This window comes from Aquila chrysaetos, chromosome Z (genome assembly GCF_900496995.4).
Source record: "Aquila chrysaetos chrysaetos chromosome Z, bAquChr1.4, whole genome shotgun sequence".
In the NCBI taxonomy this organism is placed as follows: domain Eukaryota; kingdom Metazoa; phylum Chordata; class Aves; order Accipitriformes; family Accipitridae; genus Aquila; species Aquila chrysaetos.
In genome coordinates this window covers 2,023,008-2,047,955 of record NC_044030.1, presented here as the reverse complement: position 1 = coordinate 2,047,955, position 24,948 = coordinate 2,023,008, and the positions used below count along the sequence as shown (strand labels likewise).

General features: G+C 37.7%; 1 protein-coding gene across 4 annotated transcripts in view; it reads right to left on the bottom strand.

The window, feature by feature from the left end:
* The window catches only part of FAM172A (family with sequence similarity 172 member A), a 272,178-nt gene that overhangs the window by 223,504 nt on the left and 23,726 nt on the right, over positions 1 to 24,948 (bottom strand). For all 4 annotated transcript variants that reach the window (XR_003922007.2, XM_030004919.2, XM_030004920.2 and 1 more), the window contains exons 3-4: positions 22,171 to 22,272; positions 19,442 to 19,542 (exon numbers count right to left, since the gene is read on the bottom strand). Coding sequence is in view for 3 of the 4 variants with exons in the window: in XM_030004919.2 (XP_029860779.1) it covers positions 19,442 to 19,542; positions 22,171 to 22,272 (203 nt within the window). In the remaining variant the exon portion in view is untranslated. The remainder of the gene's footprint in view (positions 1 to 19,441; positions 19,543 to 22,170; positions 22,273 to 24,948) is intronic.

Sequence of the window (24,948 nt, the reverse complement as noted above, 5' to 3'; positions counted from 1 at the left end):
AATAATTTTGCTTGTACGTTTTTATTAGTGGCCACATTTTCTAGAATGATATAAATATTACATTTAAAATTAAGGAGATTGTAGCTAATAAAACATAGGTGCGATAGTGCTTTCCTTCTTGCTTGACTTCCTGGGTTTTCATAAGTCATATCATAAAAAGGGTTAGTACATTATTAGTGTCATTAGTAGTTTATTATTCCTCTATTAACCTTATAAGTAAACCTCAGTTTAATTTCCCACATAAACATATATTACAGAAAAAAAGAGAAAAAAAGAAGGGAGAAAATTACAATTAAAATATTAGTGAAAAAGACATGCTCAGAAGCCACTGAAGTCTGACCACCTCCACCTTGTACAGTAACTCGCTCAGATATAATTTGCTATGCTTTGAGTTGAAGTAAAGAAAAATGCAAGGTTTTTTATTTTTCTTTGGAGAATGCAGAAAAAATTCAACCTTAGGTTCACTTGTCAATTCCCACCCCGTGACAGAACTGCACTTAAAATGTGTAACAGCTGAACATTACCAATTCGCCTGACAAATCCACATATAGACCAAAATCAACCTCATTTGTCTTTGTGTTCTTTTTTTCCTAAAGTAGTATGTTTGACTTGACTTCGCACAGTACAGCAAGAGATTCACCATCAGCTCCTCAGACCTCTGAAATTCCTTCAACTATCAATTCAGACCTGACATAACAAGTTGCAACCTCTTGAATCTAACTTTCTCAAGAAATGGATCTTTCACGGGCATAGAAAGGATACTATTTTCAAATAATTTAAATTCAGCCTAAGAGATTAAGCCCCTCAGCACTACTAGTATTTTCTAAGAACTTCAAGGCAGTGTACACAGGTTGGAGGTTTTATCACTAATCTTAAAAATAAACAAGTATAAACCACTAGAAGCAATGCCATTATGAGTAATGGATTTTCTTGTTTTATAAGATTTGTCTCCTCATTGGTAATAAGCACTTTAACACAAAAAGAGAAAATGAGCACGAGCAGGAAACAATCCTTATAACAAACAGTAGTCTACCCACAACTTCTTCCTCTGCGCAGTGTAAGAACAATAATGTTCAGTGAAACAAATGCAAAATGAATTCCAACTGACTGCCCTGCGGCAAATCTCAAGTGGTGGGACTGACCCGAGGCTTGCTACTGTGGCTGCCACAGCCTTGGTTGAATGAGCTTTATTTTGAACCTCAAGTGACAAACCTGCCAATAAGTAACAATGAGAGATGCAAAGGAACTTTTTGACATACTGCTTTTGGACGCAGACTTACCTAAGAACTGGCACAAACAAAAAAATCCACCATCACCATGCCAGAACAAAAAATCCTAAAAGCTGAATGGACTTTCTAAAGGCCCTGTTCACTGCAAGCTAAGGGGGGGGGGGGGTGGGGGGGTGTGGGGGGAATCAATGGCATTTTAAAAATCCACAAAAGACCTCACTTGGATTATAGTGTGGGAGAACAATTCATTAAGATGGAATTGACATTACCTCTAAGGGATTTCTTGCGTTTTCTACTGAAAGCAATTCAATTCAATCTTAACACATGGGTGTGATATTCTGGATTCTGAGTTGACTGATCACAAATAGGATCTCAAGATCTTTTGAGAGAATTAAATGAAAAACAACAGGGATTTGTCATGAAGGCAGCATATACTGTTGATGTGATTTGACCCAATGTTTTGTTACATGGTCTTTGCTGACACCTGTTGGTTTATTTTTTGTTTTTCTTTTTTTCCTTTTTAAGAAAGCATCTCTCATTTTAGAAACCGCTTGACAATTATCTGGCTTCAGAAATGGCTTAATTACATAACCCATCTTCTGAAAATTCTAAATTCTTTTAAAATATGCATACATATACATATATATGTATTAGTACCAAGCAGAGGCTTCAATCAAGCACCTTGTGCTATAAGCAATTAAACATCAGCAGAAAGCATGACCTCTATCTCCAAGCTGAGATAAGAAACAAAAGAATGAAAAGGTTGCAAAACAAAGAAGGAAACTAAAAAAAGCCCAAAAGAGTAACAGAGGAACAATATAATGAGGCTTATGAGCATGTTTTAATATTCCAATGCAAGAACTAAAACTTAGGATTATTACCTCTAAATTTCATATTAGAGACGAGTTATGAAAAGGGATCTGGAAGAAAGAGCAGTAGCAGTGTTGATTATTCCAACTATTAATGAAAAAAATGTAGTTTAGGTGGAGAGGTGGTGCTATGCAGTTTTGAAAGGTTAAAAATCCATGCCAAACCCAACTGACATATCAGATTAACATAGTTAAAGCATACCAGCTTTTGTAGTCACAGACAAAACAGTCAGTGATGTGTCAAGCATCTCATTTTGCCACCTTTGATTTCTCAGCAGAAATGACCAGATAAATATTCACAGATGGACTGAAGGCTTAATTTTATGTAAATCCAGAGCAGAACTCAAATTAACACCTTCTTTCCGTAGCAAGATGTCTTAACCATTTTGCCACCACACTCCAGAACAGTAGTGGGTCAAAATAAATTCGATTTACATAAATTTAGCTGAAAAGGGCCATGCACTGACGATTAGCAGTATTTATTTTTTTCTTTTCTTGGCACAATTAGTAGTTGATACCCTCAGGAACACAAAACACAAAAATGTTCATAGTTTCACGATTAAGTAATACCTGCACCTCTTTTTACTAGGTCAAGTAAACCAAATAGATTGCACCGGGGTCATTAACTGATCGCATACTTAAGGGGCAAACTCAGGACCCTCACTTGCTTTGAGTAACTGACAAAAGCCTGCAGTTAACTTCTAAGAGAAATGGCTAGCTTTCTTTCTGCTTTTCTAGTCTATGGTTATGATACCTAGTAGTCTGAAAGAAACTTCCCCTTAAGGAGAGAAAAACCTGCCCTGAAGGCACCGTCTCTTCTGGGGGTATCAAGCTGAAGGTTAAGAAAACACCTTGGACATTGATGAACCTTTTTCTATTCTTTTTCCTCACTGTTTCTCAAGAAAAGATTTCCTTTTTCTATTCCACATGATTGAGCCTATCTAACCTAGCCTTGTGTTCTGCTGGCAAGCAAACTCAAAGAGCGAGCAAACTACAAAAAACTCCAGGTACGGAAAATGCCAGGAGAACTTTCGACTAAGGGGTAAGGAAGATTGCTTCATATGTGACAAGTAAAATCCTGACACTTTTGCTCTTGTATAAAATACAGGAAACCATTTAATTCAACAATGAAATAAATTATTATTTAAAAAGTCTTCATTAAATCAAATTTGGAAAGGTTAATTTACGTGTTTTTTCCACTTTATTTTTAAAACAATCCTGTGAGGAAGAAACATTCCTGGTAACTGAGGTTTATAAAATAAACTTCATAGCCCATACTACTTCACTTACTTTAAGAGGACAGTGTGTAAGGATATTGTTAGTTGCTCATGAATATTTATGTCGATGATGTCCAAAAACCATAGCAGATCCTTTCTTCCTATGAAATTATGACTGAAAAACTAATGTAGCCAATCATGCAGCATGCACATGTCCAAAGACAGCACATCAGTGTAGTACTTCTCATTAAGCTATGTGGGCACAAGTACTGGGAGAAGAGGAAAAAGAGCTAATAGTGAAGCTCTGTACACTACAATTTACTGTGTTTTAAGGAATTTTACCTACATACTTTGTTTGGGAAGGAATCACATCTTTCTCAGTCCAACCACCAAGACACAGTCCAACTACAGATAAAATTGCTTAACATGACAGTGATTAAGAAGGATCACAACAATTTATGATTTTATGCAAACTTTACATATTAGCTGTGTCTTTGACCTTCTACTGAATACAAATATTGTGAGAAGAAAAGCCTTTTTTTTTGTCATATGGGACATTTCAAAAGCTCTAGTGGAAATTTTGCCTTAAAACAGTATAATACTTAGCATGTCCAACTAATTAACCGTTTTTTTTCCTAAAAAGTCTGTGAAGCTATGAAACAGCCTGAGTCAGAAAATACTGCACAAATGCCTATTCTCATGTCCATTTATAAACCATGTGACCAGGACTGGTTCATGTTGGTGATTGTCGATTTCCCAATGGAAGTATGCGTGATGGAATCCTTTGCTCTTTTGGAGGGGTGGGGCATGCAGAAGAATAGCCATGTTTGATTAGACAAGTGGTTTAATGCAGTAGTTATCAGTAACAAATATACCAAGTAGGAAGTAATGACAATTCCTACTGAACAATGATATCAAAATTTTGTCTGAAAATGAAACCTCTTCCTAACATCCAGTTTCTGTAATTTTTGTACTATTTCACAGAAACGTTAAGTAGGCGATTTTATCACCTAGATACAGACAAAGAAAATGGACATCAACAACAGTGAGCAGCATGCTTGTGTGCAATTTATAATTATACCACAGCCACTAGCCTGCAGACTTCTGTGCAGCGTTCTGTGTTCGGTGAAAGGGTATTATAAAATAGAAAGACACATGAAAGACAATTTAAATTCACCATATATCAGATAAAATAAAGTGAACACAAGTAACAGTCAAGAGAATAAAATGAAAAGGTGAGATTAGGAATCAGACAGATTTTTGCCTAAAAGCAACTTGTTCTATGACAAGAGAATTTGGTACAATTATTTCTATGCCATGAGAACAGAGCAGACAATCTGCATTGAGGATGACCTGCCCTTCATCAACTGCAAAATCATATTTATTGCTCTATACAACATGCGGTGCTGTGATCACATACTGACTGAGCGTCTTCATCGCCACTGCTATTGCCAGTCAATAACCTGGGCAATGGGCACACAGGCTGATGGGCGCTCCCCCTCTGTTCTGCTCGAGGCCTAATCCAGACAGAAGAGGCAGAAGGAGACCAGCATGTCACCACAGAGTTTGGCAGCAAGCACGCTGACAAGTCAAGTCATCGCATTACCATCTACCGTTTGCCTATAATCTTGTTTTCCATGCCTCTCCTTTCCCATTTTTCTCCTCTACAGAGACTAAGTTGTAAACCTGGGACTACCTTTTGGCCAGTGTTCACAAGGTGGGTCTGATATGGTTGAGCTCCTGGGCACTTCATCCCTCACCACAGTAGGTCCTGCTGCATTCGTGCCTCAGGCGTGGGGAACTGCTCTCGTGGACTGCTCCTACATCCAGGAGAAGCAGAACCTGCAGAGGGCAAGCAACTACTGCAGAGGCACTGGGAGCTCCTGGCAGCACCTGCGACAATTCATGGGCAACAGCAAGGCATGGGCAGGCAGCAACACACAGCTTGCCATGAGAATCCCATTTTTGTCCCCTAATTGATGGCAGAGACCAAGCCTTTTCTTGAGTTAATGAAATGGAAGCTTTGGGTTTTTTAAGCAGCAAAATGCCTCCACTGATACTGGAAACAATTACTGCTGCTCCTTTTGATAGTCAGCCAAATAATCTGTTTTTGGCTGGGTTGAGGGGAAACGAATATTGCGGCTTCTCCTGCTATTTGTGCTGCTGGCTAATGTGCCTTATTTTCCCAACAAAATATTCCTAAAATTATGAGTTGTAATGAAGGATCAAGAACATATGCATTCCTGAACATTGGAAATCAGCCCAAAATTACGTTACTACAATCTAAGTTAGGACCCTTTCTATTACTGAATGTAGCCTGTCCAAAAAAATCTTTATGAAATGGTACTAAAAATGTGCATCAACCTTCACTTCTGACCTGTATTCACCTCATGATTTACTTAATTTCTATTCACTTTACCCACATTGTCTCCAGGTTTACAGGCTATTTTTATGTCAAAAATTATTAGTAGGTCATTTAATACTGCAGACAAATGAATTCTGCATTCTAATGTATCTGACAATATCCTCAATTGGTTTCCTGTAGAGGTGGAAAGGTAAGCCCAAGAAACTTATAAACACAAGACTATAGTGAGCATTTCACCAAAGATTCTAACTTTCTAGAAGACAGTGGAAGAAAAGATATTTTTAAAAACTTAGGCACATTGTGAACTGAGATTAGAATTGTCTTACAGAAAGATCAGCGAACACCATTTTACAGATTTACTTTGGAATATCCAATCATACTGTATCTGTACAAAGAAAAATTTGATCCAGAAGGAAATATTAATGCTATTATTTTATTACTTTGTAGTTTTAGCTTACTGATGTAGAACTGATCAAACTTGAAGCCATATACTTGCAACTCAATATGCACCTTGATCATTTCCACAAGCTGATTTCAATGTATCCACTGTGAAAATTATTTGAATTTTATCTACCTACAACCATACACATCTGGAAATATTTTTGCATACGAGACATCACTGTGACCAAGAGCACTGAATTATGTTGACATCTGCAAGAACTGATCAGACCTCTCACTTCATGATTAATCCTTACGTGGTCCCTAGTAAAGTAGCATCCAATGCTCTCTGACATTCCCAAAATACTTCAGTGAGAAGAGGCGTGCCACTGTAAACTGAACAGTCGATAGAAACCCAGGACAAACGAGAGCTCTGTTCCTAGCTGACTGCTATGAGTACAAGCTCATGTTATCAAACAAGCTGTTTCCTTTCCTATTATAAATTGATCTCAAGGCACACACTCTCTTAAAGTGCACTTTTGCCAAATGCAATGGGGTTGAGCAGGGGTATATATGCTATCAGGTAATACTTTTCAAGTGCATCATGACACACGCCTTGAGAAATCAGCTGGTGGAAAGCAAAATGCACTCAAACTGAAACCTTGAATAACAGAGGAATCTGGGAGCAGGCAGCAGGATCCATACTAACAGCAGCACATGACAGAACCATAGCTTTGATACGGCAAGCAACTGTTCTTTCTTCTCTGAGTCATGTCACGTTCTGACCGTAACAGTCTGACATTCAGTACCATTCCTGAACAAACGGTTAACAGTTGTGTAAGATTCATGGTGCTTCTTCCAAAGCTTTCATACTGTACTTCACAAAACTTCAGTGAATCATTACATCCGACCACCTTACAAAACTCGGAAACCAGCACATTTTTTCCCTTAGAAGCCAGCTTCACAGCTGTATGAGCCTAGCCCCATCTACCATGGTCATCTCACTCACACCTCACAGGAGCAAGTTTCATCCAGGGTCTCCCATCTACCAGGAAGCTCCACCACTGGAGTATGCAGATAGATCTCTGTAACAACCATTCACTGTTAGGGTGTTCCTGCTTAAAGGCAGTCTGCAATTTTTTAATTGATCAGCCTGACGTGACTTTGAAGCTGGCCATGCTTTGAGCAGGGGAGTTGACTGCAGAATCCTCAGAGGTGCAACCAAAATTATTCTGTGATTCTAAGATAATAACCAGTACCACCACTAAACATACCCAAGATATCAATACCACCTTGTGCTGGTTTTGGCTGGCATAGAGTTAATTTTCCTCCCAGTAGCTAGTATGGGGCTATGTTTTGGATTTGTGCTGGAAACTGTTGATAATACAGAGATGTTTTCATTACTACTGAGCAGTGCTTGCACAGAGCCAAGGCCTTTTCTGCTCCCCACCCCACCCCACCAGCGAGCAGGCTGGGGGTGGCACAAGGAGTTGGGAGGGGACACAGCCAGGACAGCTGACCCCAACTGACCCAAGGGATATTCCAGACCATACATCGACATGCTCAGCATATAAAGCTGGGGGAAGAAGAAGGAAGGAGGGACGTTTGGAGCTATCTTCCAACACAGCGTTCATCTTCCCATGTCACCGTTATGAGTGATGGAGCCCTGCTTTCCTGGAGATGGCTGAACTCCTGCCTGCAGGTATAAAGGCATAAGAGTTCAATCTAATTGTCCTGAACTCTAGAACGCATAATTTTTGACTGCTTCGGGAGAGTGTGCCTCTGCTCTAAAGACGAACCAAGTAGGTTTCCTCATCCCTCACAAAGATCTCTCTCATAAGACACATCAAGAGGTAAATTCTAAAAAAAACATTGCCCGTTTTCACATTAATGGGTTTAGCCACAAGGTAAATTCTTGTAGCCCTTTGCTGGGACATTGTTATGCCCACATGAACATCTAGAACAGAAAAATATGGTCCTCAGCCATTACTATAATAGTGCATGCCAGCATGAGCTTCACAAGTACAAGCACGTGTGGATCACAATGATCAATCTTGTCCATACATTTTATACATACGACAGAGAGACTTGCTTCCGTCCTTCTGCACTTGATTCAGGTAGGCAGCACATGTCATATTTACTGTTTTTATGTTTTAGTAACGCATGTGATACTTATCAGTCATTTGGCTGGCAGAAACTCCCAAAAGGTGCATTCCCTACACTGACTGCTGTAATCCTCAGCTTACCAAACATAATGTCATACCACCGTAATACTGGAAAAGGATTCATGAGTTCTGCTATATCTTGGCCACTTATTTAAATGATATTCTGGCCATTCACATCTTTTACGCGTGCTGACTTTGAGGGTAGTTGCTTTCACAGAAACAGCAACATTTGTACACATATGTATATGGATGTACAGACACTGAAGGAGCTCAGTTTGCATCTCCTGAGTGTTGGGTAGGGTGGGTACACTGTTTTCCAGTGAACAGTTTGACTTCTGTGAAAAGCATCATACCCTTTCTGCAAAAAAATGCCAAATCCCTCCCTCAATGAAAGATCTATGAATTTCTAAGCTGAAGAAAAACCTCGAAGAACTTGTGCAACTATCAGCATTGTGTCCTGACATCTTTTGACACTTCATTCTGCCACAACAAAAGCAATTCCTATCTTACAGTTTCATCATTTCTATTTTGCTGACAGCTATTTTAGCGTTATTCCCCACCTGCATTGCTACCTGCAGTTTCATACCGGTTTTTAACTAATACACAAAACGACATTTGTTTTAACTTAGAAGTTGAAAGCCTCTGTAAGTTAACAGCAACAGAAACGTTCACTTCAAAAAATTTGAAGTGCATTTCCACAGTATCAAGTAAAGCAGGATTAAAAAGTTGTTTCAACAAAAATGGCAAAAAACCAAACACATTTTCTGAAAAATTGAGATCAACTGTAACAATCAATCTTGATACATTTAATTGCATAGAGGAAACCGAGTATCAAACCCCTGAAGATCAAGCAGTAAGAATGCTTAGCACTTTCCAAGTACTTCCATTAAAAAATTTCTTCTGGTTACCTGTCCTAAATTTTTCTCTTTTGCTTGAACCTCCTGCCTTCCTACAATCTTCATGAACTATGAGTAACTTCCTTCTTTTATTTATGTCACAACCTTCAGATGGCACAACCAACTACAGTAACACTCCCTTTGTGCCTGTTGTATCAATATTATACGAAAATAAAATACTCAGCCTCCAATTTTCATTTAAGTTTATATTTTTTGTATTTTTCTAACCAACTTCATGGAATCAAAAGTACACACAATATTGAAAAAGGTGTCTCACGTAGAACTGCAGCTTACAGTGGACAAACACCCCCTTTTCTTACATTTAGTATTTTCCACTGTTGCTTAAACATCAGCACATGACAAAAGTACATGTCTAATGCACAAAAATTAATCATGTCTAATAACAAGTTCAGGTTATAGAACTTAACAAAACCACTTTCAAATACATTTTACACATTTATTTTACTTCTATGTGAAAGTCTCACACGTATTTGAACTGGGATGGATAATATGTCAAGTTTTATCTTAAAAAAGCCACTTAAAATAGAGCCATATATACTGGAAATGAGGACAGAAGCTGAACTCCTGACTCTAGAAATTACAAACATTTTCACATACTTCTTCCATCCTGTGTTATGGGGTGTCAGATCTACAGTCAAGTGAAAGAAAGGTACCATAACATCTATATAATTTACACTGCTGGAAAGAAGACAAAAAACATATGCACACTCCCCCCACCCCCAGTTAATTCAGTGAAAAGAGAAAAATTCTTTGTTTTTCTCCTCAAAGATCTGTCATGTATTATCCCCAACAACACAGGGTATCACTCAAGAGAGGAACTCAAGGATTTGGCAGATATGCTGGAAAGAGTTAAGAGGTGCAACTACCCAAAAAGCACAAGAGGCAAATCTGGAAACCCTGAATGTGAGAAAGAATTGACACCATTTGTGGAGGAGCATGATGCTTTCCTGAATCATTACAGACAAGACAGTGCATGTGTTAAGGTGAATAACTATGTATTAAGCCTCTCAAAATCCTAAGTAAGCAACCTACTGAACTGATCTTCCTTAATAGTCGTAACTGCATCTAACAGCTTCAGGCATGCTAACTGGGTATTTCTGCTGCAGTGATCAACAGAAGATAACAGATACCAAAATTCAGTTGTGATTGAGTTAATGAATTGAGCAGCTGGAGCATCTTAAAGTAATTTTAGGTTGTTTGCACATACAGAAATACAACGCTCTATTGATTTATAATTGAATTTTTTTCCTTTCAAATTACTCCTATTAAGGACTGACACAGCTGATACAGCTTTATTAAAAAATTTCACTATTCTGCTGAATTTTAATAAAAATATTCCCAGAAAACTGAAAGATATAGGTCTCTTGTTGAAAACACAGATAGTGTTAAATTCTTTATCTTGGAAAAGCTGAAAATCCTGTGAAAGAGAACTAACTCTTCCGGAGTTCTGCAACTGAGGTAAAATAAACATATTTTAAAAGGGTTGCTTGATGAAAGCTGTAATCTACATATCTCTGGTTTACAAAAAACTCCTGCTGTAACAGTAGGAAAATACTTTGCCTTTCATAGAAACTTTTAATATCACGGATGGAAACAAGAACTGAACATTCACAAGACAAAGGTAAACCAACTGGTTTCATGACATATGCTGATTTGTATTCTGCCTAAGCATTGCTTAAATATATTTGTTTCCAGTCACCTAGTTGGCAAAAGCCAGGTTTTTTTCACCACTCCTTTAACAAAAAATAAGCCTACTATATCCCATCTTACTTCCTTGCTGCAAACTCCCTACTGATTTTGGAGTTCTCTACTCTACTCATTGTTTTTAAGTGGGAATGATTAATAAGACCAATGATAATTCAATTATTCTACTGTGCAATAAATCTTGGTTTTTTCCCAACAAGAAAAAGGAGAAAGAAAGGAATGGATACATTTAGATAAAAGGTGGATTAGTTGTATTTTTAATTTCAGCTACATGAAAATGGTTGGTACAAAAGTTTATTAAGAACTGAGAGTCTAAACTTTTGCATATAAACCCAGGATGACAAGAATGGTTCTAATTGAACTAAAGCTGCTGAAGGTTTTATTTTTAAAAAGCTCATGATTAACTCATTGAAACACTCCCCCTACTCCAATTTTTGTCTTCTTTTTAACAATTAGTACCATTCTTTGAATTGCAGCAACTTGCAAGTGCTTTATAAACAACCATCTGCCTTATTGTATCTTCTCTGCTTTTCACTGTTTATCAATTTAAAAATGTAAAACACATTTATCAACACATTTATCAACAATGTAACAAATTCCCATCTGGGTTTATGAGATGCTCATCATTTCTTTCAAGAATCATGCTAACAATAATTATGAAACTATCTCTGAACCTTTCGAGTACTGTCATGTTACTGTGATGAACCAACCTACTGCCAATTGCTGCCTACAAACTAGAAGAGTTCACTGAAGCACATCTGACATAATCATTCCAGTAAAAAGTCTTCACAAACAGCAGATTTTGAAAGCGGATTTAGCATATGCAAATGAATATATTGCATGCAACAAAGATTCATATTTAAATTTAAATTTCCTTAGGTACTATTAAGTAGTCTTCAATCCTTGCTGTCCATCTACTTCACTCACCAAAAAGAAACACTGAAGATAAACAGATTGTTAAAAGCTGAAATCTTTCTAAAATTCTAAAGACAGTACACATACATGTTTTAGATTTTTTGTGCTGCCCCTACTAGCATTTTCTTTCTGTTATCAAAGGCATTGGTTCAAAAATGAGTGAAGTACAGGGACTGGAACCTTAAGAAAATGTATTACTTATTGCTTAAGAACTACTGTCAGAGAGAAATTCAATGTCCTGCCCCATCTTTAGGTGCTTTATCTAGTTTTCTTAAAGTCTTCTGTGTCATGTTTCTGTTTCACACTTACCTATCACAAATTGAAAATAATCAAGTTAGTATGAAAAAACCCTGTAACCAATGAGGCACGGATTCCTAAAGAACTGCATTTATAATTGACCTTGGTGTCCAAAAAGTGATAGGTGTCATTTACGCTCTTCCTCCAACTGGTACATTCAAAAGTCTCTATTCCATGTGGATACTTCTCTGCCTAGTAAGAAACGAGATCACACTTCAATTTATTTTAGAGATCTTGCCCAATCTCTCTCTTCTGCTCAGTTGTTTATTTTTGTCCAAATAGTACAACTCTAAACATTTTTGCAACATTTACTCCACTGTAAAATTTTGCTAAAGCAAAAACCTTCTGCAACATTCATTAGTAGATGGGGCACAACATGCACAGAAATAGCACTATCAAATCGCTTCCAAATGAGACCACCCAAAATGGGATTTAACCACTTTCAAGAATAAGGATGGGGGAAATATTTCCATTAGATGCTTTCACTCTAACTTTGAAACAGGACATAAAGTTAGGAAGAGTTTGTTAGATTCTCAGTGACGACTTTTGCTATCCCCATGAAAGTTTACCCTTACTTGACTGTAATACCAGACACTGAAAAAATTCAGTTCACATGCACTCAACAGACACCTGTTAAGTATTTGGCATCTAATCTCTTTGAACAGAACAACAACTTTCAACAGCCCTAGCCAAGCAAGCATGCCATGAAAGCAAATGTCCATGAACCAGCCTATATATTACATCCCTATCAATTTATTTTGTCCTCTCAGTAAGATAAATTTCTCCAACCGCTAAATAACTAACAGCAAATACATAGTAATAAGTCAAGGTACATAAACATAATTTTGCTTAATCCATGGTGTGCAGCACATAATAAAGTCTCACTAGCCAGAGAAAATCTGGAATGTTTAATGATAAACTGTCTGTGCAAAGAAACTGAAACTAGAGTGTAAGGATTTCTACTAATCATCTGCAAATTTTATTTGGAACTTGATCCTGCAGCCCTTATTCACAAGATCAGACCTATTGAGTTTATTCACATGAGCTTCGGCTGCAAGATTGGACCTTAAGTACTATCAGGTGCACGTGCAGCCTATCATCAGATTTTGGGTTATTCATGTAAGAAGCTACCCTTTCAAATGCAGACTACTTAATGCTTCCTTCTTCATTAACTTACATGTCCTCTTCTGCTGCTCTATGCTTTCATTTGTGCTATGTAAATAGCTTCTTTCTCTCAGTCATCCAAACAAATAATGCTCTTTGCAACCAAGGAGGAAATTAGTAGCAGGTGAACGCTTATTTTTTAAATTATGTTGAGACCAAGCTGTTCTTTAACTTAAAGGAGATCTGGAAAAAAAAATATCCCATTTTACTACTTAGCGATCTTAATTATGGGTTGTCATTGTCATAATTCTACATACTTATTTTGTTCCCCCACACAAATATTAACCTTGATGGTTAATCTACTTTATGACAAGCTGGACCTAACACTGTGCACATACATTAAAGCAGTTTATTTAGTGGGGCAACACTTCTCTGATGATGTAAAATTAACCGTATCTTAACATGCATAAAACATGCAAGGAATTTCTGACATAGGTGTTCTATTTCTTTGCTTTGCATATGTGCTCTACATAAATATAAGGTATTTTCTTGTGCTATGGTGTGGTAACTGTAAAAAATAACCACAGTTCTGCTATGCGCTTATATGCTTCTGCAGGTGAGGGAGGCTGCTATTACAAGAGATGGCATACACTAGCTCTTGAACAGGACCACAGCAGAGGCATGTATATCACGGTCCACATTATAATCTATGTATTTACAAATCTTTTTTGACCTATTTCAAGACATGGGTAGCCAAGCAAATTGTCAGTACAGGTAAAAGTCTCTTCACTAGTGATGGCAAAAACATCTGCAAGTATTAAATGGCCTCCAAGCAATCACCAAATTATAATTACCCAGAGCTAGAGCTGTAAAAGACACGGAGAGGGACAGACAATAACTGCCTACTGATGCTAGGGATACTCTGGTTACTGTAAGACTATGGAAGCAGAATGTCAACACAATCTTTTGCATATGAAATCTCATTATGAACAAAACCTATATGACTGGCAAAATGGATAGTTAAATCCCAGCAACAGATTTTAGTAGTATTTTCTTTATAATTCCAGCTAATTTCAATGTCATGATTGAGCAGCGGCTGAAGCTGACTGTTCGCAATTTCAGTAGCCGTAATATCAACTGAAAGTGCAGTACACGCAATAAACACAGACATTACTTAAAATGTAAGGAGACATGTATCATGTGAGTCTAACCTGGAGTTTAACCTAGAATCCAAATCTCTGTAACTTCTGGCCAGAAAAAAAAATTAAAATAATTCAACCTTGAACTGGAATGGTACGTCTGCAACAACTGAACTGTTGTCACAAAATTGTTCTCAATCGTACTTCAAACTTGCCACATGGATTAATCGGCAGTTAGAAGCAGCTGCAACACCATGTTCTGTGCACTTCTGTTGCCATTTTAATTTTTAAAAAGCAAATGGAGAGGCTCTCCACAAAATTCAATGCCGCAATAGCAATGACTGAACCAGAATCACAAAATTATGAACAGTTCACTAAATTGTCTATTAGGAGCACATATCAAGAGGCTGCAGAACAAATTGTGTGCCTGAAATAACAGATCAATGAATGAAGAATAAAGAGATGTAAGAAGTGGAGACGTTGACGAACCATTGTAATTTGTGAAGAATCAATTTCCATACAGCCAGAGTAATGGCAGAACATCACAGATAGTGTATTCATTACTTTTAACAGCAAAAAATCATGGATTATCAAATGGAAATTTATTAATGCTCCAAGAAAGAGAGAATGATGCTGTAACACAGGGCCAGAAAGTACACCCACTTCTTAAAATTAGTAAAAAGCAATAAAAGCAGCCCACAATATATACGTACAGTAAAAAAAAGTTGCCTTGGGCAGGATGGGCATATCCTTTAAAAATTACAAAACCAGCATACAATGACTGAGCTAACAATGGAAACACTGAATACATAAAACACTTTTGCCCGATGATACAAGTGTAGCTACTTTATCATCTCACTGTATGTCCAGCTACATAAATCTTCAGCCACAAATACATATTAGAGAACTCCTAAAGCCAAAGGATGATGTTTCAATGCAAAGGCCTAAGGCCAGATTTTACTACATCACCTTATAAATTATATGAGCTGCTGCTTCTTAAGCTATCACAGATTACTAAATACATCTTAGCCTAGACTACAAAATGGCTAATCAGAGGGTAATATACCGCTTCTGTACTCTTCAACATCTACATCAGTGACCCACGATTCTATGGCACAAAAGCAGGTTTTATCTACATGAACAAATGCCAAGGGTCTTGCTGGTCAGCCTCCCCTGTATTCCTAGATAAGTGTATAAACACTCATACTGCCAAAACCAGACAATGGAGCATTTACAAATTTGTGGCTTTTTGGAAGAACTGTGTAGTATCAAGCACCTAGCAGACAACAGACAAACACAGATGAGTTTCTTTTTTCTCTAAAACCAAAACAAATAAAAACCAGAACAATTCACCCTGTCAGATTCCTGACCACAAACCTTTTTTGCCTTTTACCAACCAGTATAAACAAAGTGCATTTTCAAAGATCACTCAAACCTGAACATGGAGAATGACTATAACTAAGGCAAAAAATGCACAAGACAGATCACAGATATAAGGCACCCACTCCATGAACACATCCCACCTCCTGGTTAACCAAAAATTACAAAAAGTCGTTCGTACTACTATGGGTTGAAGCTGTGGCACTCACTATTTGGATGCTCAGAACAAGGAATTTGATGATGTTGCCAAACATGTACAAGAAGGTGTGGTGGCACACGAACCCGCATGGAGACATACTAATCTTTATAGTTGTATCTTGTCCAACTCATTTACTTGGAAAACGGGGATATTTGAACAATACAGGCACTCACAAAGGTCTGCACAGCCAGACCATGGAACAGGTGCCAATCTGTTTCCTATTGGAAGAAATGTGTATCAGGTACCTTAGACAATACAACGGATTGGGCTACAGCACTTTCCCTGTTTTGGAAGAACACTCAGTTGAGGTGAAAGGATGTGAGAAGCAGCAGGAGTAGCCCCCATCATCTCTTCCCCTGCCACGGTTCTTGCAGGAACAACGAGGAGGAGGAGGTAAAAAGCAAGGTTTCTTCAATCCCCAATAGCAAAGCTCTGGCAGGACAAAGCAGTGCTCAACAGCTGGGCACCTCCAACACATCCAGCACAGAGCCCAAGCTGTCCCCTGAACGAAACGGAGGGGCCAAGCTGGCACAGAGCACCAGACCACCATGCAGCAGAGGCCTGGCAAGGTCCACAACAGCTTTTCATCGCAGTCCCACATGCAGAAAGGCTGTCTCCATCACAAAGCCGCTTTGGAAGCCTCAGCAAGGAATTGGGAGACAGACTAATCTCTGTTATCTGTCCTGCTAAAGTCACAGCAGTCTGGCCTGCAGCGGCTTTTCGTTTTACCTTCATGAAAAAGTAAAACCTGCACCACTGAAAATCCACTATGGTTTACCTAAGAATTGGGATCATTTGAGCAATTATTCTCAAATAACAGAAATTCTCTGTAACAGAAGAGAGTATGTGTATTTAAATTTGTATGTGTAAAAATGCAGCACTGCACAGCCCTGTGGTGTTACACTGTACACACGCGAATCTCCCTCTTTATTTCCTCTCCTGGTGTACTGCTCTCCACTGAACCTCTTACTTCCACTTCTCTCAGCCTGGCAGTATCCAGATTAATGCTGGTGGGAATTCTTGGACCATACCTCACTCAGCTATGCTGGTTAAGGACAGATGGAGTGCTATTCCTGTTAACCAAGACGGGCAGAGACTTCTGCCATGCGCTCCTTTCTTGAGCCTGCACGCTCAGTGCCTACAGAAGTTCCCACAGCCTATCCTGCCATACCTAGAGAAGGCCGTGTAATTAGGTATTTCTTCAGCTTTAACAAATGCACTCTTGGCAGCACGAGAAACTATATGAAACCATTTGGTGATATATTTCAGTATATACTTATTTACCCATCCAAGAAACTCAGTCAAGATGCTTTATACTGTTTCCTTTGCAAACTCAATCAAGATGCTTTATACTATTTTTCCTTTGCAACAGTGTAGGACTGGCTGTCATTTCAGACATTTTAGGTTTTTTTTTGCTCTTTAGTATACAAGTGTAATGGTTGGGGGTGCACAAGAAGTTGTGGGGGCCAGGTCGGGGCCCACAGCTGGGACAGCTGACCCCAACTGACCAAAGGGATATTCCATGCCATATAGTGTCATGCTTAGCATATAAAGCTGGGGGAAAGGAGGAGGAAGCAGGGGACATTTGGGGTTATCTTCCAATAAGGCATTTGTCTTCCCAAGTCACCATTATGCATGAAGAAGCCCTTCTTTCCTGGAGATGGCTAAACACCTGCCTGTTCATGGAAAACAGTGAATTAAATCCTTATTTTGCTTTGCTTGCGCATGCAGCTTTTGCTTTACCTATTAAACCGTATCTCAGCCCACAAATTTTCTCCTGTTTCTCAGCCCATCGATTTTCTCACTTTTACTCTTCTGAGTCTCTCCCCCATCCCACAGTGGGGAGTGAGTGAGTAGTTGTGAGGGGCTAACTGCCCACTGGGGTTAAACCACGACAACAAGAAAGTTTAAAAGACAAAATGTCTAAACATGCACAATCAAACATATCTCTGAGTAGTCTGAATTGATGTAACAGAAATAGTAAGTGGGGAATAAATATGTTTTATCCTCACTAAAACAATAACACTAATGAAACTAGACAAGCCACGAGGCAAAGGCAGCTCTTGAATGACATGCCATAATGATTCCAACAGAAACTGCCGGGCAACATTACATAGTCTCTAGGAAAAAAGACTCTCGTTTGTAGACAGAACTGTGCATCTCCTTTCTCCAAAAGCCACTCTGACGTGAGCAGCATTAGTACCTAGAGGTCAGCGCGTTGAGGCTGTTCTTTCTGTTGGGCAGGGGAGGTGGTGACAGTGCAAGGAAGACCTCAGCAGACAGTTTTGCATTCACTGAGATCAGGTGCCTTTCTTCTCAAGTCAGTGCTCTGACTCCTAAAGCATTACAATAACCATGGCACCGAAATTCAAGTGATTTTCACACGGAAAAGGAACCATCGTCAGTTGCTTCTACATCTACTACATCCACAACATCCCTACAAAAAGCCTGGGAAGTACCAGTAGCATCCAAGTATCTAATACATCAACAAATATTTAATCAATTAATCATCAGATCTCTACTTAATCAATCCAGTGGCTCCTGGTATCTTCTGGTAACATAAGAAAACCAGCCAATACATTCACCTTCAGCTATAAAGTAAAATGCCAGTGTCGTGGTTTAAACCCAGCCAACAACTAAGCACCACGGAGCTGCTTGCTCACTCCTCCCCAGTCCCAGTGGGATGGGGAGGAGAATTGAAAAAAAGAATTAAAACTCGTGGGTTGAGATAAGAACAGTTTAATAACGACAGTAAAATAAAATATAATAAAAACAATAATTAAAATATATAATAATAATAATAACAACAACAATAACGATGATGGTGATGAAAAGGAATATAACAAAAAAAAGAGACAGAGATAAAACCCAAGAAAAGACAAGTGATGCACAATGCAATTGCTCACTACCCACTGACCGATGCCCGAGCAGTGATCTGACCCCCCCCAACCAACTCCCCCCAGTTTATGTACTTAGGATGACGTTCTGTGGTGTGGAACATCCCTTTGGCTAGTTCAGGTCAGCTGTCCTGGCCATGCTCCCTCCCAGCTTCTTGTACACCTGCTCGCTGGCAGAGCATGGGAAACTGAAAAATCCTTACCTTAGGTTAAGCGCTACTTAGCAACAACTGAAACATCAATGTGTTATCAACATTATTCTCACACTAAATCCAAAACACACTGTACCGGCTACTGGGAAGAAAATTAACTCTACCCCAGCTGAAACCAGGACAGCCAGTTTTGTACTCAGTGCTTCACCTTGACAAGAAAGTTAAAGAAAATCCTGCACTGTATAATTATATCTAGATTATATTCTATTTTGAACACATAAAGTCAAATTGTAGTCTAAATCACATCTTAAGCTCTACAGCAAATAATGGAAAATACTGTTAGAGCATAAACATGTAACAAATCTTGAAATACCTTTTGTTATATGACTGCAGCCTTACTAAATCTTTCTTAATATATATAAAATTGAAACTATCATTTTTACAGAGAAACACAACAAAAAAACACAGCACACCAATACATATACAGATGCATACATGCACACAATTAATATACCTCTCCAAGAGCTTCATAGCGCTTTTGGTTCCATCTATGCAAATCTTCACGGTAATTGAAAACAAATGGCTCCCCAGTTTTTATGTGTCTCAACTGCCCTTCTGTAAAACAAACAAAATCATTAAATTTTCATATACTTCTTCATTAAAAGACACATTTAATTGCTGTAAATTTGAAAAGAAATCTACATCTAAATATTGGGCTATTATGAATCCCTTCTCTTTTGGTTGTAGTATTTTTGAAGGAAAACAATTGTAGCGTAACAACAAAATGCATTCGCCTTCAATGGTATATATTGCTAGATAAAGCTAAACACGAGTGATGACAGGGAAATTACATACAGATATCAAATGTCAAATTGCTTTGCAAGTTTGCTATGGATTAACGCTGAAATGTAAACATTAGCAGTTAATATTTGATCTGCAGTGTCAATTAGGTGATCAAATTGTAGCTACAAATCTGCTACTTCAACTGCATTTATGAAGAAATGTGAGTACAAACTGGGCTGGAGGCTGGAAGGAAAGGAAACATTTATTTTCAAGATTAACAACATTCCAAGCTAATCTGAAAAAAACCACATCCACAATTAAAGTAAATATCTCAACTGCTAGGCACTGTGCAATCAAGCAAGAGCTCTTAGATTCAGGGTACTCTGAGATAACAACAGTAGAACAAAGCAGAATGCTTGATCAGAGCAAAACCACATGCTATTCTTAGATTCCAATATAACTTTCTGCAGTTGGGCCTTGTTTATAGCCAAGTTTAGGAGCATACCCAACCACAAATGAAGACATGGACTGAGTTAAAATAACAGTAATAATAAAATGGCAACAAAATAAGAAGCAAACTGTTGAAAGCAGATATCTGACCAGTAATGTTTCAGCTTATCAGACAAAATCCAAGTTATGGTCTCAGAGCATCACGAAATTGCAGTAAATCAGAGAAACATTAAAAACAGGAATATGTACAAGCATCTCCTTTGAAAGCTGAAATGTCTGCATGATGAAGGTAAAGTTTCTCAGGAAAATGTTTCCTTTTGAATAGTAAGAAATTGCTAACTTAGCTCACACCTATTCAGGACCTTTACATTTTGATTCTTGATATTTTAAATAAAATATTTAAGATCTGGGACCTCTAACAGTTATGCTTATCTGCTTATTTGATATTTTTTCCAGACCTGTATTACCTCATGGACTAGACACCACGGAAATATTTCTCAACTTCATATACCTGTCTCAGGTCCAAATATCCTTCTTCTCATATTTTCATTACAAGTCTACCTTCAGCTGTTACTTCTCAGCTAGTTACTTTCAAGTATGCCATCAATAGTACACAGTTGCCCTCTGCTCAAGTAAACTGGAGCAAATATCTGGTATATCTTTTCTCTGGCTTTCTGGAACCCTTGTCTCCTTCAGATTCTCTAAAACTAATAAAAATCTTCCTTATTTTTCCATCATAAGAAGCATGATTATGACATGAGAGTACCCAACTTGAATTTTAATTCACTTGAATTAAATTTACAAAAGCAAAATGGAGACCTTTTTGCTTTGCTGACCAGTAGCACATGTAATAGGTTTTGCTGCATTCTATGGAAATCACCAAGGCTGTGAGGTTAGTGATGGAATATTCAGTAACATCATTCTAAAACATCATTCCCCAAAATTCAAATTTCATCCCTTTTTACCAACCACATATGAACCATTAACTCTGAAGTCAGTAAGGAAGACAGTAGACACTGTGCGGATCTAAAAATAAGGAGCTGAAAAGTGACAGAGCTGAACCCCTCCCATCAAAGAAAGAGCATCACTTTCATGACACTTTTAGTCTCTAAGTACCTTCCTGTGAAAGCCATCAGGGTATTAAAAAGCTAAGTGTTGCATAAATGACTACCATTTAAAGGAAAGCTCTTTTTTTTCTTTAAAAGTGGAAGATGTAAGACTGGCAGATTTAGAAACTAAAGTTCCTCTGTTCATAGAACAGGCACTGCAAGGAAGTAGAATTGTAAACGTCCCCATTTGTCCTACAGGTTTCAAACAATCTTGAAAGAGCCATTTCCTGGAGCCTGGTATTACTTTAGCTCAGAGGCTTATTTCTCAGCTGGATTTTAAAATGTATGCACTGGAAATTATAAATACTACTAACTCATTCAACACACAGATTCAGCTAGCTGGAAGTACTTGTAGTCATCACACACTTAGCTGTAATGCAAAACCGTGACCCACACCAGAAAAGTAAGAGACAGGCTATCACATTGCTCATCCTTCCATCAATATAAATAGGTGTTTTCCTATTGGTATTAATGAAATAGCTGGGATAAATTATTATCTAAATAATAACTTCTTTTGTATCCATGAAAATGAATCAGTAAATAAAATGTTTCTTAAATGAGTGACCACTCTTTAATCTTGCTTTTTAATGCTAATGCTACAGAAATCGTTTTCAGAATTTTTGTATCAACACTTCTGTAATAGAAAACAGGAGGTCATAAAGTATGCACAGTATAAACATATAGTATTGTATAAAATGAGGGATTTCGGTGACAATTTCATGAAATAAAAAAAAAATACTACTTAGCTAGAATTACAAGTCTGTTAACACTAGGGCTTAAAATTTTATTCTTAACAGAAAAGTGTGAAATTCTAATAGGGACTTATAAGGTATAATTTTAAGTTCTGATAACCTCTCAACATTATTCTAAGTATAGCCTTTACAAAGCATATATGACTTACTTTCATTAAAAATGTACTCAAATCCTTCCAGAGTATCAGGAAATTCAAGTGGTGGCTCATCTTTTTTCATTAGTTCATCCAAGTCTATTCTAGACAATAAATCTAAAAAAGGAAAAGAAAAATTACATAATGCATGCTATGTCTTTTTTATTTCACCATTATCACTGACAAAATGTGTTTGTTCAGATTTGTAGATCTTAAGGGCAGAAGGACACTCTACATAGGACTTTGTTATGGGAAATCTCGTTCCAGATTCAGAAGCTGGGCCTCACTGTCAGTATATCTTCTTTTTTTCTTTCTTTCTTTCCCTACCTATTTATCTCTAATGTTGATCAAAAAACATCCAGGGACAGAGAAGCCACCAAAGACATAGTGATTTGTTTCAATGATTCATTACCCTCAGTGTTAGAAATATGTCTCTGGCATGCATCACGCTTTTAACATGAACTTATCTAACTTCAATATCAAGTCATTGATACATTCTTGTTTGCCTTCTTGAAGAGCTCAGATTATCAGATGCACGTCACCTCACAGGCATTTACCAGCTGCGTGATCACAACACTCCTTAACCTTCCCTTTGATACCCAAATAGACTGAGTTATCTGAATCCTCCTCTCAACCACCCTCCTCCAATAAAAACCTGCCATCCATTTTATAGCAAGCCATGACATACACATCCTTTTCTGACCAGAATGGTATAACCTAGTATAGCCTGCATTCACTAATGCAAATACACTAAAATACGTGTACTCTGCATTCCTTACCCTAGATTGAAGGATTTATATTTGACCAGAGGCAAACATATAGGGACATCTTTTACTTACATCTAACTACTAAACAATTACTGCATACACACATAACAGTGTACAATCATTTATCCTCTCCTCATTGCTCATCACCCACACAACCCGAAGCTTTCCTTTCAACATATTTTCTGATTATTAATAAAAAAGTCATCAAGAAATTATTCAGCAGGATTCCACTGAAATATTTTTCCTACTTCCTCGTAGATGAATTTGAAGACCACACAAACATTCAGTTAAGGAGTGCTACACTGACTTTGAACTATTATTGCTTCATAAATCAGGATACCATGTACTACCAAGGAAACGCATTAAGTATTCTAAGTATACTGCTTTATTACCTTTACCATCCAAAGCTGTAGCTCAAAGGAAAGAAAACAGTTTGAAAAGACTGATTTTCTTTAAATTTGCTTTGTTTGACATTAACTACAGTTCCATCCTCTAATTACTTAAAATCATTATTTGAATAGGTTTTGTATCACTATTTTTGCTTAGTCTTTCTGCCAGTGACAAGCCTATAGGTTACACATTACCTAAGCTTAGTATTGGTACATTAATCCTTTGAAATTTCTATAGTGTTTAAAATGTACTGAAAATTAGCTTCAACATTCTTAAAGAGTTCCTTGGCCTGCTCTTTTATAACTCTTCAGGTTCATATATTAACTCCAGCATCCATATGATTGTCTCCAGCTCCTCCTTCTCTAAGTGATTTCACTGGTTAAAGCTGGAGGACCAAAGGCCATCTTGTATGGCCACTGAAATTCAACATCTCTCCAATCCATACTAAGGTACCTGAGCATCTTTCTGGTATCCAAAGAGCTATATAACATTGGACGTTGACTGGAAGATTTCTAAATGTGGCTTTCTCAACCATAGCTCACTTTTACATCAAATCTGTTTAATAGCAAAGTCCCGTGACATGCAATTCACATAAGCAATCATATGCTTGTTCTTGTCCGCTGTCCTTTGAAAAGTTCTGGGGGAGCTGCTTTGGTCCTCAACCAGATGATAGAAGAACAGAACTTTGTCAAAGAAGTTTTTCACAACAGGATGTAAGAAGTATGCCCTTTCTTCCTCTGCACTTTCACAACATCAAGGTAGGAAAGCAGTCTTTAGCACATCTTTCTCTCCTTGGTGAAGAGACTCCAGTCACACCACACCTCTAGAATTTAATTTCACCAGAGTTTTCATGTCTTCTTACTGTGACCTATTTGGAAATGTGTTTACACAGAAGTGCCAGTTACTGTATAACAAAATATCTATCCAAGTAGCAAGGGCAATACTATATGAACTACATTAAGCTTATCTGCAGTATGTACAGCTTGTCATGATTTACAGCTTCCATCAGAGTCACTCAGGAAGACTGCAATTGGTCTGTGCTGCAACTACCAACGCAGCCACTTTCTTCGCCTGCAATTTTTCAAGTTGAAATTAGCTAAAGTGTTCTTACAACTTTGAGATTCTTTCAAGATCTGATCCACCATTCTCATCTAAGATCTTGGACTCCAACTCAATTCGAGACTAGTTCAACAGAGCTCGAAACTGCATGATCTGCAGGAGACCTTCTACAGCTCCATGGGAGTTCACTAGATCGCATGAAGAAAACAACATCCTCACAGAAAGTCTTCATTATGTGGAATATTTCTTGGACACTAGTTCTTAATGAAGATCAAATTAATGCCAAGTATAAAATCAGAGTTTGACTTTTCCAAACATGAAGTATAATTTCCTCAAAATATACTAATTTGACAGAATTAGTACAAGGTTTGAAAAACGGATCACATAGGTTTTCACCAAACATTTCACAAAAACACAGCTGTAACTGAAGAAACACCATCGACCATCACTGTATAACAGAACATATACTTCTAATAATACTTTCATCAAAATCCAGTTTTTACACTGGAGTTGCAAGGTATATTCTTTTATCTCTTTTGAAAGACAATTTAGAGAGTAAATGTGTGATGCAAGCACT